Source organism: Galeopterus variegatus, unplaced genomic scaffold, assembly GCF_000696425.1.
Source record: "Galeopterus variegatus unplaced genomic scaffold, G_variegatus-3.0.2 Scaffold1599, whole genome shotgun sequence".
Taxonomy (NCBI): domain Eukaryota; kingdom Metazoa; phylum Chordata; class Mammalia; order Dermoptera; family Cynocephalidae; genus Galeopterus; species Galeopterus variegatus.
In genome coordinates, this window is record NW_007727710.1 from 209,050 (window position 1) to 222,273 (window position 13,224).

Below are 13,224 nucleotides of genomic sequence, written 5' to 3' on the forward strand. Positions count from 1 at the left end.
AAAAAACAAAAAAAAAAAAAAAAAAAAAAAAAAAAAAAAAAAAGTGAGTAGGCAATATGAGATATATCAAATTACTAAAAATGTCTTTTATCTTCAACAAATTAATTTTAAAGGGGGGGGGGTGATGAGTGGTAAACCAGATAAATGTGGCAGGTAGATTATATTGGGCCAATCCCTAGATTTGTAAAGCAAGTAATATTGCCTTACAGAAGTGTACACTCACCAGACATGCAGATGAAAATATGAGGGTACTTCGAAAAGTTCATGGAAAGATTCATATTATATTTTAATTTTATTTTTCCACAAACTTTTTGAAGTACCCTTGTAGTAAAACCAAGGCTTTAGACAAAGTTGTAGGAACTAGCTGCTAGATATGGAAGATAAGCAGTAATAGGAAATGACCAAGGAACTAATTTTACAACCAAAGTTGTCCAAAGTTTGTCAAAAGGCAGAGAATAGGGGACTTTCATTTGCTCTCAAGTCCTGTAATAACAGATAAAGACCAAGAGAAATTCAAAGGAAAAAGAGGTAGTAGATCCACATGAAGCTGTCAAAAAAGTAGGAATAATAGCTAGAGATACCTTTTCAACCTTTTGGGCAACTCTTGATAGGGGTATCCTATAGCCAGAACCTGTAGGATGAATAAAGGCTCAAGGATACTAATCTTGATATTTTTCTTTTCTATTATTAGATATGCTTTGCTGATTTTTCTTGGCTGTGATGATCTGTCTGATGGTCATTATAATAGCAGTTCACTACTAGTACAAACAAGAGTTCCATATATAAATTTTGTGGAAGGTTCACCAACATCATCAAAAAGTTCTATATATCAACATCCTCATTTCTCATCTAAACCAATCACAGAACCGTTGTCAGCCCCACAGGATCCATTGTCACCAAGAGTCCATTTGCTACAGCTTTTAGTAATATTTTATCTATTGAGAAGAGCACTGAAGCATGGAGCCTGCGTCAATCTCTGTATTACTTGGTGGACTTGCTGAATGTATGGAGTATTTAATAAGAATAGCTGAAGTGCTTTTACAATTGATTTCACAAGGACAAGAAGCTGCTTGTGTACAAGAAAATGATACAATAGTAGTTGATACACCTCCTCCTGACGAAGATTCACTACCAGATCTCGGTGATCTCTCAGATTTAGAAGCAATACTTGACGCAAGAGAAGATGAAGCCCTACCCTCTGACGAAGCTATGTTAGACATAGATGAGTTATATGAAGATGTGCTCTCTGTTATAAACAATGACTTAGCAAATGGATAAGACCTAATTTGCTCCTACCAGCACGTGAAAACTGATCATTTTTCCATTTCAAATATATTCTGATTTTTCTGGACATTAACAGTAAGAGTTTTTTCCTAGTTCTGCACATTTTCATTACTAATGACTTATAAGTAAGATTTGGTTTACTTCCAGCAAAGGCTGATCTCTTTTCTTCTTTGTTATTATTCAAAAAGCTCTGACTTTAGTGTTGTGGTTCTTCCTTTACCTGAACTTATTCTCCTGCTAAGATATCTGATGACATGAACAAACAATATATGAAAAAGAAACTCCTCACCTAACAACGGAGTGAAGAATTGATGAACACTAACATCTTGGGACCCAATTTCACTGTTTTACAGTGAGTGGAAATTAAAAGGGGAAAATCCCTCAGGGTAGTATTATAGTGAATACATTTGCATTAACTGGAAAATGTTGGGACACTTCTACTTGAAAAGACATAGCTCCTTACTGGGCTGATAAGAGAGTATGTGTCAAAGAATGCTATGCAGACTAAGGGAAATGATTAGACCACAGAAAGGTTTTCAGATGACCGTTGCCAGGGAAAAACCTTTGAAAAAGCTGAGACTGGGAGGTTCCAATGCAGGACTGTTCCAGCAAATGCTGACCCACATCGCATCTACTTTGCAATATTGTTTCCCAAATGTAAATAGCACATTATAGCAAATAACAAATGAGAGAAGTACTAGAAAGGCTAGACAGAGCCCTACAAAAATTATTCTCTAGTGGAAAGTCAAGCACCTATCACATAGGCCTAGAGATTATGGTATACAAGTGGATGTGGATGAAGTATATCTTCTTGAGTATAGCTGAATTTATAAAGAATAGTTGATGGGCTTACTACAGTGGACCTGCTGCAACTTTGACTTAGAAATATTTGGTATTGACAGACAGGAGCAATAATGAATCTAAACAAAATGTGGACTGTGCCATATTAACTCTACATATGATGGAAGGGGAAAATGTAATAGCTGAAGGACCCTCACATTAAAACAGAGAGGGACCAAATAAATGTTCAAGAAATTCACCAATCATACCAATTCCATGCCATACAGCACACTCACTTCTATTTGGAATAATAACTACCCTTCAGACAAGCCCATGGACACTATGGCCTTCCTTCCTAGAGAATGGCCTTTTCATCTCATGACATGGGCAACAACTAGGTAAAGACATAAAAATATGACACTGGACAATGTGGTATATGCAAACTGAGAAAAAATGACACGTAGGAGGCACTCCTCACTAGTAGAAACCAGACTATACCAATTCATATAAAGTCCTAAGGCATATTAGCCTAAAGGGTTAAAATGACATTTAACACAGATGACTTCAGAGCTAATCAGTATGACAGGTGCTGCATCTAATTCTAACTGAGGTCTGCATACACAAATGATTAGCTACCTTTAAAGATAAATGAGGGCAATTAAAGTCTATATAACTAGGTCTTATTTGGATGAGCAGTAGCAGGAGAAAAACAAGTGAGTTTGGCCACTAAGTTTTAGGATAAGGTGGTTTAACAAATTTAATCAAGAGGGTGCTGTATCAGAGATAGCTCTCACAGACCTTTTTAACATCAGAAGACTTATGGACCTATTCAACCTATTAACATGAGAAAATTCCACAATAAACTGCTATGTGGAAATATTGATAACAGTAGATGAGGACCCAAGAAACATAGAGGGACAAACAAAGACATGATTAGAAAACATAAAAATTCTATTGTAGAGCAACTATTGTGTATGATTACAAGTCATGCCAGACAGCAGATTGAGGGACTTTGCTGCTACAATAACTGGATAAACAACCTGACTTTTCCACTGTAGGGGATTCTAGATAAGCAGGTATGTCGAAAATGGCAAATAATTGATGCCATGCAAAGAAACTATGCTAGATTAAACTAAACAGAATAGTTGGAAAGCAGGAAGAAACAGTTTATTCCTCCATTCCAATAAGAGCAGTTTTACAAGTAATATTACTGACAGCAGTTAAACAAGGAATCTATACCTTTAGTAATCAAAAAGAATAACAACAGAGGCACCGGATAAAGGTTAAAAGATAGAACCTATACTTTAATTAAAGGTTTAGAAACATCTGGGGAAGATACACACTCCTCATGGGGAATTTGAACTTTAGGAAATTGGGCTATAATTTTGTGTCAAAATAAAACTCAAAGCATAAATATTCGGACAAGATCAGAAAACATATCCAAGGGGAGACTACCAGTCTGCTACAAATTCTATTTGGTGAACAATTTGGCTATAAAAAGACAGATCTGGTGCTCCTCAAACACGGTAGATACTGAAGGGTAGCTATTCCTCCAAGTAGAACTCTGGAAAATGGACTTTATAACAATTCCACAACATATTAGTGTGAGCTTATCAAAACCGTTAGTGCCTTCTGAGAGAACACAAGCAACCATACTAACTCAAACAGTTCATTAAAATACATGAAGAGAAATCTGTGAAACTACTCCAGACCTTGAGACAAGACAAAGATTTGAACCAGCCTATAAGACAGCTAGTGGTCAATATGGTCCTTAGGGGTTAAAGCAAGAAGATGCTACAACCCCATAACATGTGGAGCTGGCAAGCCTCTTGTTTACCCTGGTCACCTAGATTGTATTTTAATGGTGCCTCAGGACTAGATAAATATATCTTAGTGTTTGCTTTATGCAATTATATGTGTTTAAGAATTGTTAAGATATAACCCTACTCCAAGAAATGGATTGTTGTATTAAGTATGTTTGATCTATGGAACAGAATTAGAAATAGGGTTAATAGTGGTAAGAAATAAATTTAACAAATAAGAAAATACTTAGGAACAAGAGCTAATGGGGAAGGTGTTTTCAAGAAAGAGAAGAAAATTAATAAATTGTCAAATTATGCAGCTGTTTATGGTAGAAAGCAATGGCATGGAGTTAGTTCCTAAATAGGTTTATGAATCAAGCCCTATTTTTGTTTTATGCAAATTAGTCAACCCTAAGATGTTGATAGAAATAGTTGGTTGGCAACTGACATAAGTCAAGTACCTAAAAGCTCAACTAGAGGGAGAAGTTTAACCTCGTCTACTGACTGAAATCCTTAATGTCCTCCAAGAGAATGGAGAGAGTGGCTAGTCCTTTATCCAAACTAGCTCTTTTCTGGATCTTCTTGAGACCAGTGCCAACGCTAATTCTTGTATGGCATGGAGGAAGAGAGGGAGAGAGGCTCACCGTTCTGAAACAAGCTTAAAGGTGTGAAAATCTAGGGAGATAGGCTGGTAGATGGCAGTGAATTAGGTAGCACAAGTCTTCATTCCTGATGTGCTCTGGCTAAAGTGTATGGGCAGTTGTGACTGTATACTTGCATCCTTATGTGTGATGATTACTGACATTTATTGAATTGTAATTGTTTATAATCCTTATTAATTATTGATCCAAACCATTTTACTGTTTTAAGAAAATTTTTTCATTTTTAGACTTAATAAACTGTTTGCCAATGTTTTAAGATATTTTAATGAATAAACTTTCATTCATAAATCAAAGAACTTGTGGTCATCTTAAATGACCTGGTAGTGAGTTTGGAGGCTCTCAAACCAGCATAAAAGAACCCCACGCAACAGAAGGTAGCAGGTTATACTCAAAGAGAAGGTTGTGCCAGGAGTCTGAATTTCTACCTCTGATTTTGTGAGATGATCTTGGACAAATCTCTGAACATAGTCTTTTCTCATTTGCAAAATGAGGGTTATAATAATTTTTCTTCTTACCTTTTATGGTAATAAGGCACAAATTAGTTTTCAAAGCCTTTGGTATGATATATCTGACAATGGGACAGAATATATGAAATCAGGAATTTTCAGGAATATCTGAAAAATGTCTATATGACAATACCTGAAAGTCAAATTGACATATAAAGATTATACAATAGTTTTACACTTGTTTTCTAAGAGATAAGAGTTTCCTTATTCTACTTCATGTCAAAGTTATAGTTCGAAATCAGCTTTTGTGTCATTCTTTGGAGCTTATTTTTTCACCAAATTAAATTCTTTTGAGGAGCCTAGTTCTAGTAGGAGTAATAATGAGGAAAAAACAATATGAATAAGTCCTTTAGGAAATAATGAATTATATTTCATTTAAGGCTAAGATTTTATTCCTGAGGGGGTTATGTAACTCTGAACACCACTAACCCACCATGATCCAACTAGATTTTCACAACTATTTTTTACATCAAGGCTGACTATTGTGTTTTTGTACTGATAGCTTTATATTAATAGACTAGAAGTATTTAGTGACTCCTCTTGGGTATACTTATTTTTTCAGGGATTCTACTCCCTCCAGTCCACATTTAAAACTTGTTTTTCTTCTGTATATATAACCCTCAGAAAGCTCACAAACCCACCCACCAACCAACCAACAGAAAATCCCTAACAAAAGAAAAAATAACTCCTAGTTCCTGACAAATAACTCCCCAATAACATTTCTTTTCTCCTCCCAGCCTTATTCAGGGCCTGAAAGTCATCTGGAAAAATTGTCCTTTTAAAAAATGTCTCTGACTTTGTTTAGGGGCCCCCAACATGTAACCCTCAGATCAAATGCACTCCACCAGGTCCTGGAATGTGACCTACTTAAGATGTTAATATGTTTTCTTCCTGATGAGTTAGAAACATAAACTACATGTCTCCAAGGAATTTGAGGAATTTTGTCTAACACTGAAAAGATGAGTTCACTTGACATAGATATAATGATAAGATAAAGTTAGGTTTCATTCATTTATTTGTGTCCAAAGTCAAGGTTGGTTTGCCTATTGCCATCACATCCTACATGAGGAGAATTTGTACTGCAAAAATTGGTGATCAAGCTGCACTGCATAATATGATAAAATAAACGATCCAAACATAACCTTTTGTATGCTTGTGGTCTTAAGCACTGTGTGTATGTTTCATTTATTTAAAGACTAGATCGTGGATATTTATTGAACAGACTTATCAGTCTGCTTCCTCAGATCAAGGACTTTTGAGAATAAAGTTCCCATAGATACATGAATTGTTAGAACCTCAGTAGCTCACAGAATTGTGTTTCTTATCCAAATATACTAAAGTTAAAATTACAAAAACACCTCCAAACCAAGGACATTGTTGAGTTGTTCAAGAAGGTGAGAGTATTCAGCCTTAAACTAGACATGTCGATTGAATAGAGAGAAATTAAAGACCGTACTTTTTTGACACTCAATGGAACCACAGATTAAACAACAAACAAACAAAAAACCTGTAATTCACAGATTGGGAAAGATTAGAGTTTTTAGTAGAAGTGAAGTGACAATTCAGAAGGGATTTTTAGAGTTTGATGAGTATAAATTATGTTTTACATTCTCAAAGCAATGCCTTTGGAGTACAAACCTTAAGATATACCTGAATTCTCAAGCCTACCCTTCTAATCAGCATAGTTTACTTTGAAGAGAAACTAATTAAGCTAAAATTGATGTATGACCATTGCTAAGATAACTTATCCTGGAAAATTTAGAGCAAAATATATAAATCCCAAAACGATTCTGAAGTCTTTGGCTATGACACTAAATTTTGGACCATATTTGGGTTTATGTGGCTCTACGTAAATAGATTCTTTATCAGTGAATTATTGACATTGAAGTTGAGAATCACTCACACTGAAGTTGAGAGAGTTCCTGCTGCAAACCTGGAGTTTGATGTGCTCTGATTGAAATGATTCAGTCTATTAAATGTCAGCGTTCTCCAATTTGATTCACAATGAGCAGTGAATAGCATCAGGCCTAAAATTGTCGATCTTTGCATAAATACAGTGCTTTTTGGATTGCTTTTGTATTACTGCTGAATATCCATAAGTTTGAATAGTTAAGAGGCACTACTGTGCCAGTGTTGCAGTTGAAAATAATGTGGTCTGCAAAATTTAAAACTCTAAGTCTATGTACTCACTGTTGAAAGAAAAGTGGACATCCCCAAACTTGTGTATCTTCAAAATGTATTCCAGTGATGGTTGCTCAAAGTAAATGTACTTAATGCCACTGAACTGTAAACTTTAAAATGGTTAAAATGGTAAATTTTATATTATGCATATTTTGCCACAATAAAAAAAATGACTCCTTTCTCTTTAATGTACACAGCAAATGGACCTTGTAAACAATGTTGGAATCTCTGATCCTTAATTAAGAGAGCAAAAAGAAATATAACTCCTTGGTCCATTCAGGTTGGTATAATGATAGCTGAGAAATATTTTGTATGAGCATATACGAGCATAAAGATATTCTATAATAGCAATAATATGGGAAACTATGAAATAAGGACACAGAAAAAATAAACAAATTGGACTATATCAAACTAAAAAGCTTCTGCACAGCAAAGGAAACAATCAACAGAGTGAAACTACAGCCTACAAAGTGGGAGAAAATATTTGTAAACTATACATCTAACAAGGGATTAATATCCAGAATATACAAGGAATTCAAACAATTGCACAGTAAAAAACCAAATAACCCAATTAAAAAACGGACAAAGGAGCTGAATAGACATTTTTTTTCTAAGGAAGACATACAAATGGCCAACAGGCACTTAAAAGAATGCTCAACATCACTGATTATCAGGGAAATGCAAATTAAAACCATGTTGAGATATCACCTCACCCCAGTTAGACTGGCTATAATCAAAAAGACAGAATAACAAATGCTGGTGAGGGTGTGGAGAGAAGGGAACGCTCCTGCACTGTTGATGGAACTGTTAATTAGTACAACCACTATGGAAAACAGTATGGAGGTTTCTCAAACAACTACAGATAGATCTTCCATACAATCCAGCAAATCCCACTTCTAGGTATATATCCAGAGGAATGGAAACCATCATGTTGAAGGGATATCTGCACTCCCATGTTCATCACAGCTCTGTTCACAATAGCCAAGATATGGAACCAACTGAAATGTCCATCAATGAATGATTGGATAAGGAAAATGTATATATACAGCACAGAATACTACTCTGCCATAAAGAAGAATGAAATACTGCCATTCACAGAAGCATGGATGAGCTTGGAGAAAATTATGTCGAGTGAAATAAGGCAGGTACAGAGGGAAAAGTACCACATATCCTCACTCATAAGTGGGAGCTAAGAGAAAAAGAAGGAAGGGAAAAAAAAACACAGTGGTGCATTGGACTTGCAGAGGGAGAGAACACACCTAGGGTTGTGGGGTGGGGTGGATGGGGGAGGTCAGAGATTAATTTGGGGGGAGGGTGACATGGGGAATAATCCTAATTTGTGGTAATGGGCATGCTGATAGTGTTGATCTGGCCATCACATCTTTGGCACAAGTGGTGACAGTCAGCTTTGTACCCCATGAATATGCATAGCCAATTAAAAAAAGAAAAGAGGGGCGACCTCGTGGCTCACTCAGGAGAGTGCGGCGCTGGGAGTGCAGTGGCGCTCCCGCCGTGGGATTGGATCCTATATAGGGATGGCCGGTGCGCTCACTGGCTGAGCGTGGTGCGGACGACAACAAGCCAGGGGTTGCGATCCCCTTACCGGTCACGAAAAAGACTAAATAAATAAATAAATAAATAAATAAATAAATAAATAAATAAATAAATAAAATAGATAGATAGATAGATAGATAGATAGAGAAAGAAAGAAAGAAAGAAAGAAAGAAAGAAAGAAAGAAAGAAAGAAAGAAAAGAAAGAACACAGGAGACAAAGTTTCAGGATAGTAAAAAGACTAAAACAAAGAGGAAAAAAATGATGAGAAGGTTAATGAGGGTTGGAGGGCAGTTAATGTAGAACCCAAGGGTGATTCCATAGTCATATGCCAAGCAGATCCCTATCTGAGAGTGAGAAAGTCATCAGAGTGGTTTCCAAATGGAGCAGTAACTAAAACTGCCAAATGAAGATTATATGAGCAGAAGGGGTCAAGTTTTCAAGTGAACAGATATGATGTAGGGGGAGAGGGGAGTGAGGGATGGGGGAAGAGGAACGGGTGAGGGGTCATGAAAATCGACTATAATGTATATTGAGAAGTTAAAATAGAAAAAAGGGGGTCAAGTTTTAAAGTAGTTGAAAGGTGATCTATAAACACAAAATTGATGAAATATTGCAGTGAAATTGTTTGAAAATAAATGCTTTGTCAATTTTCACAGGTTTGGGGGACCGAAAATTGTAAAGTTTATCTCTTATCCAGTGGGTTGAAGAATGTAAAACTTTTAGTCATATTTTGCAATATCAATTTTTAAAAAACTATTCTGTTTCTGTTAACCATTCTGTTACTTGCAAACAATTCACGTTCCTAAAAATACCTGTGATTTTTCTCTCACAGTATTATAACAATTTATGTAAAGTGAGAAAAACACTGCTTATGTGAAGTCAAACAATGTATGTAAAGTGAAAAAAACACTGAAACCATTAATACATCACTAATAGAAATATATACATATAGCAAAGTGTAGAAAAATCAATAACTGATATCACACATCAGTGGCAGAGCCATGGGAGGGAAGGGGGGTAGGATAGCAGAGGGGATGGGCCCTCGCTCTTTTGACCTGCAATTTTCGTACACAGAATCAGACTATATACCACGGCTCCTCCATGTGTAACAATGAAAGTGAATAATAATAGCAGCTAACATTTGCTGAATGCCTACTATATGCTCAGTATTGTGCTATGCATAGACATATTACCGGTTTTATTTTATTTAATCTTTACATTTCTCCAGAGAAGTAAGTGCTCCCATTACCATCCCCATTTTTCAGAAGAGAAAAGTGGGGTTAAGTACCTGCAGGCTTAGTGAAATAACTCCAAGTGAGTAAACGGCAAAAATGGGATAAGGAGACTCAGGGGCGACCTATTCATTTACAAACTCCCCAGTACAGCCCTTTCAATCTCCATGTTGCTCCTTTCTCATTTTTCTACCCCCTTCAAGGTTGCCCCGGTACTCGTTTTTGCCTCATTTTGAAGGCATATTTTTTTTGTGTGTCTGAGAGAAAGGGACCAGGTGAGCACACAGTGTGATTTGCCTCGGAGCCTAGATCCATGAAGGATGGCACTGCCAGCTGTCCTTCTGCTGGCAAGCACCTCTTTCTTCTACCTGTTTGAATCTGACTCTGAGCAGCGTGGAAGAGAGATGGAGATGGACATTAAAGCACTTTCTGTGCCATGCACGGAACACCAGCTTTTCTCATTTATTTCTCACAGTACCCCTATGAAGTACAGAAACTATTGTCATCTCCATTTTATAAATGAGAAAACTAACACCCTGAAAATTTGAGTGACTTTCCTCAGGTCATACAACTGGTGGGTTGCAATTCCATACTCAGTAACTCTGGCTCCATAGACCCTACTCTTTCTATGGTACCATGTTACCTCCTTAAAGAGCTAAATTAGGCTTTCTAGAAGGCTCCCCCAAATTGCTTGATCTGGTGGCATAGAAAAGCACCTGCTAAACTATAAATCTGTCTTAGCTGGAAAGCAAAGCCTCTCCTGTTGTCTGCTTGAACTGACTTCCCTCAAAGAGGTGGACCCTAACAGTTTGGAGGTCACACCAAAGCAGGTATTGCTTCAGTTTTCTACAGAACTACAGAACCTGAGTATGACTACATCTTTCAAATGCATATCTCAGTCTTCTTGCTAAGGAACTTCCAGGGACTCAGTTGTATCAATAATTACCAGCATCCAATAGTGAGCCTTCCATGATCACTGCCCCCCCTGGTACCAGTATATAGGGTAGGATCCTTTGTTATGTGCTGTCACAGAACACTGATCCTTCAGAGTACTTATCTTAGTATGTAGTTATATATTCATTAAAGTGATCATTTACTTAATGTCCACCACTAGCTTGTAAGCTCCATGAAGGCAGGGTCAGTACCTGTCTTCTGTATCCCAGGCACCTAGAACAGTGCTCAGTAAGCCTTTGTTGAATGAATGAATGCATTTCCTATCAAAGAATCAGATGGCTGCTTATCTAGACATAAAGAAAATATACAACAGTTGTCTGTGCCTTGGATGAATGGGCCTAACTGTGAGGCTTCTCCAACCATCTGGTAGAGGTCTAAGTAATAGAAAAATGCTGACTCTTGCTCTGGAGGCCTTAACCTTCCCTGAAGGCAGAGATGAGATCAGCTTACCTCTTTCTGGTGGTACTTGATTGCCACCTTCAACTTGGCCAGGTCGTGGTACTTCTGAGGGTCAAGCTCCTCACTGTGGTCATCTCGATGGTTGAGGATGATCTCCAGTTCCCGGGAGCTCCGAGCTTGGTCCAGCAAGTCTTTGGCAAAGAGCTTGCACTGCTGGGAGAGCTCCTCATACTCGGCCTTGAACTCATTTTCCACCTTGCTGAGCTCCTTGAGCTCCCAGCCCAGGCGGAAGGCAGTTAGGATGGGGTCCTCGCTTGACAGAGCAATGAGTGAGGGGCTTGCCAAAGCCTTATAGATGTTCAGTCGGGAGCGGGAGTGGCGCAGGCTGTCCACCTCTGAACTGGACACACATTCCACGCAGTTGCAGCGGATCTGGTGGGGCCGTGGGATAGTGACCCGTTTTTGAACAAGCAATTTGATGATTTCATAGTTGTTGGTGTGAGCAGCCAGCATAATGGGAGTGATGTCCGGTGTGAACTCAGAGAACTGGGTGTCCATCATCAGAGTGGGGACCTGAGTATAAGAAATGAGAAACACGGAAGGGCATAATTAAAGTTTTGAGAGAGAAGAAGCACAGGGCCTACCAATTCAGGAATTGGTGTCCATTCTCTTGTCTGTAATAGCTAATGTTTGTGGAATCTTCTTACTATGAGCCAGGCACTGTTCTAAGCACTTTATATGTGTTTACTCATTTAATCTCCACAATAACTTTGTGAAGTAAATATTCTCCCCATATGAAGAAATCGAGACACAGGGAGGTTAAGGAACATACCTAAGGTTACACAGTTTTTAGAAGCAGAGCCAATATTCAAACCCAGACAATATGACTCTAGAGCTTGGCTCTTAAATTAAGCAACTACAACATGCTCAATTCTGTCTGAGACATAATAGGAGATACAGAGAAGGAAAGGACATTTTTTTCCTGACCTTCTAGAACTTAGTTGGGTAGATTGGACTCACATAAAATTGGTAACAGTACATAGCAATGTGTGTACAGTTCCAGATAAACAGTAGAGACTGAAGAAATATTTGTTTGAAAAACTAAAGATAACCAGTAATTTTAAATACCATGCCAGTAAATCAAGTCCTGGAGTCTAAAGAGAAGACTCCCTCAAATGGATACATTGACTTTGTATGTATACGGGACTTCAGTGGACCAAGAACCAAGGCCAGACACAGTTTGTCCAACTTCCTGGAGGCCCCAGGAAGGTAGAAATAATTCATTATTGTCAGGAAGAAGTACACTGAGGATTTCTAGGCTTGGGGAGGGGTTACTAATAGCAAAAGGACCTTTGATAAAACTTCTATGTCAATGATGTAATGTTTGGTGTAAATAGCAGCTATAGGTGAAAGGTGTGGAGTTCTTTGGGTATTCAGGAACACTTCTGGGTGAGTGTGCAGATTGTGATCAATGAATAAAAAGAACCTTTCAACTTTAAAATGTGTCTCCTGGAACCCAGTCTGTTATCAATCCAATAGAGAAACTGAGGCAGATCAATAGAATCCCAGAAGAGTCTAAGTGTGGTAGGATCTAGAGCTAGAGAACAGGTAGGACTGGAATAATCAGAGGAAACCTTATGGATGGGTGGAGTGTTCAAAGCATGGATAGGATTCCAGAAGATTGGGAAACATTGATCTTATTACAATTAAGGGGGAAAAAAGGTTTCAAATACTCATTTTAACTGTGGAGAACAGAACATGGGTAATTGACATTCTCACAGAATAGACAAATATTGTTTGAATCAGTAGTTTTTTTCTTTTTACTCGCAAAACATCTTTAGAACCCCCCCCCCCCCCCCCCCCCCCCCC

The 13,224-nt window shown here is 37.7% G+C and overlaps 2 protein-coding genes across 2 annotated transcripts in view; one reads left to right on the forward strand and one right to left on the reverse strand.

The window, feature by feature from the left end:
* Positions 1–13,224, reverse strand: part of TRPC5 (transient receptor potential cation channel, subfamily C, member 5) — a 120,000-nt gene that overhangs the window by 96,256 nt on the left and 10,520 nt on the right. The window contains exon 3 of the mRNA XM_008577920.1: positions 11,407–11,928. Coding sequence (XP_008576142.1) covers positions 11,407–11,928 — 522 coding nt within the window. The remainder of the gene's footprint in view (positions 1–11,406; positions 11,929–13,224) is intronic.
* On the forward strand, positions 958–1,278 carry TRPC5OS (TRPC5 opposite strand). Its single transcript, XM_008577919.1, has one exon. It carries the CDS (start codon positions 958–960, stop codon positions 1,276–1,278), a length of 321 nt encoding a protein of 106 aa, XP_008576141.1.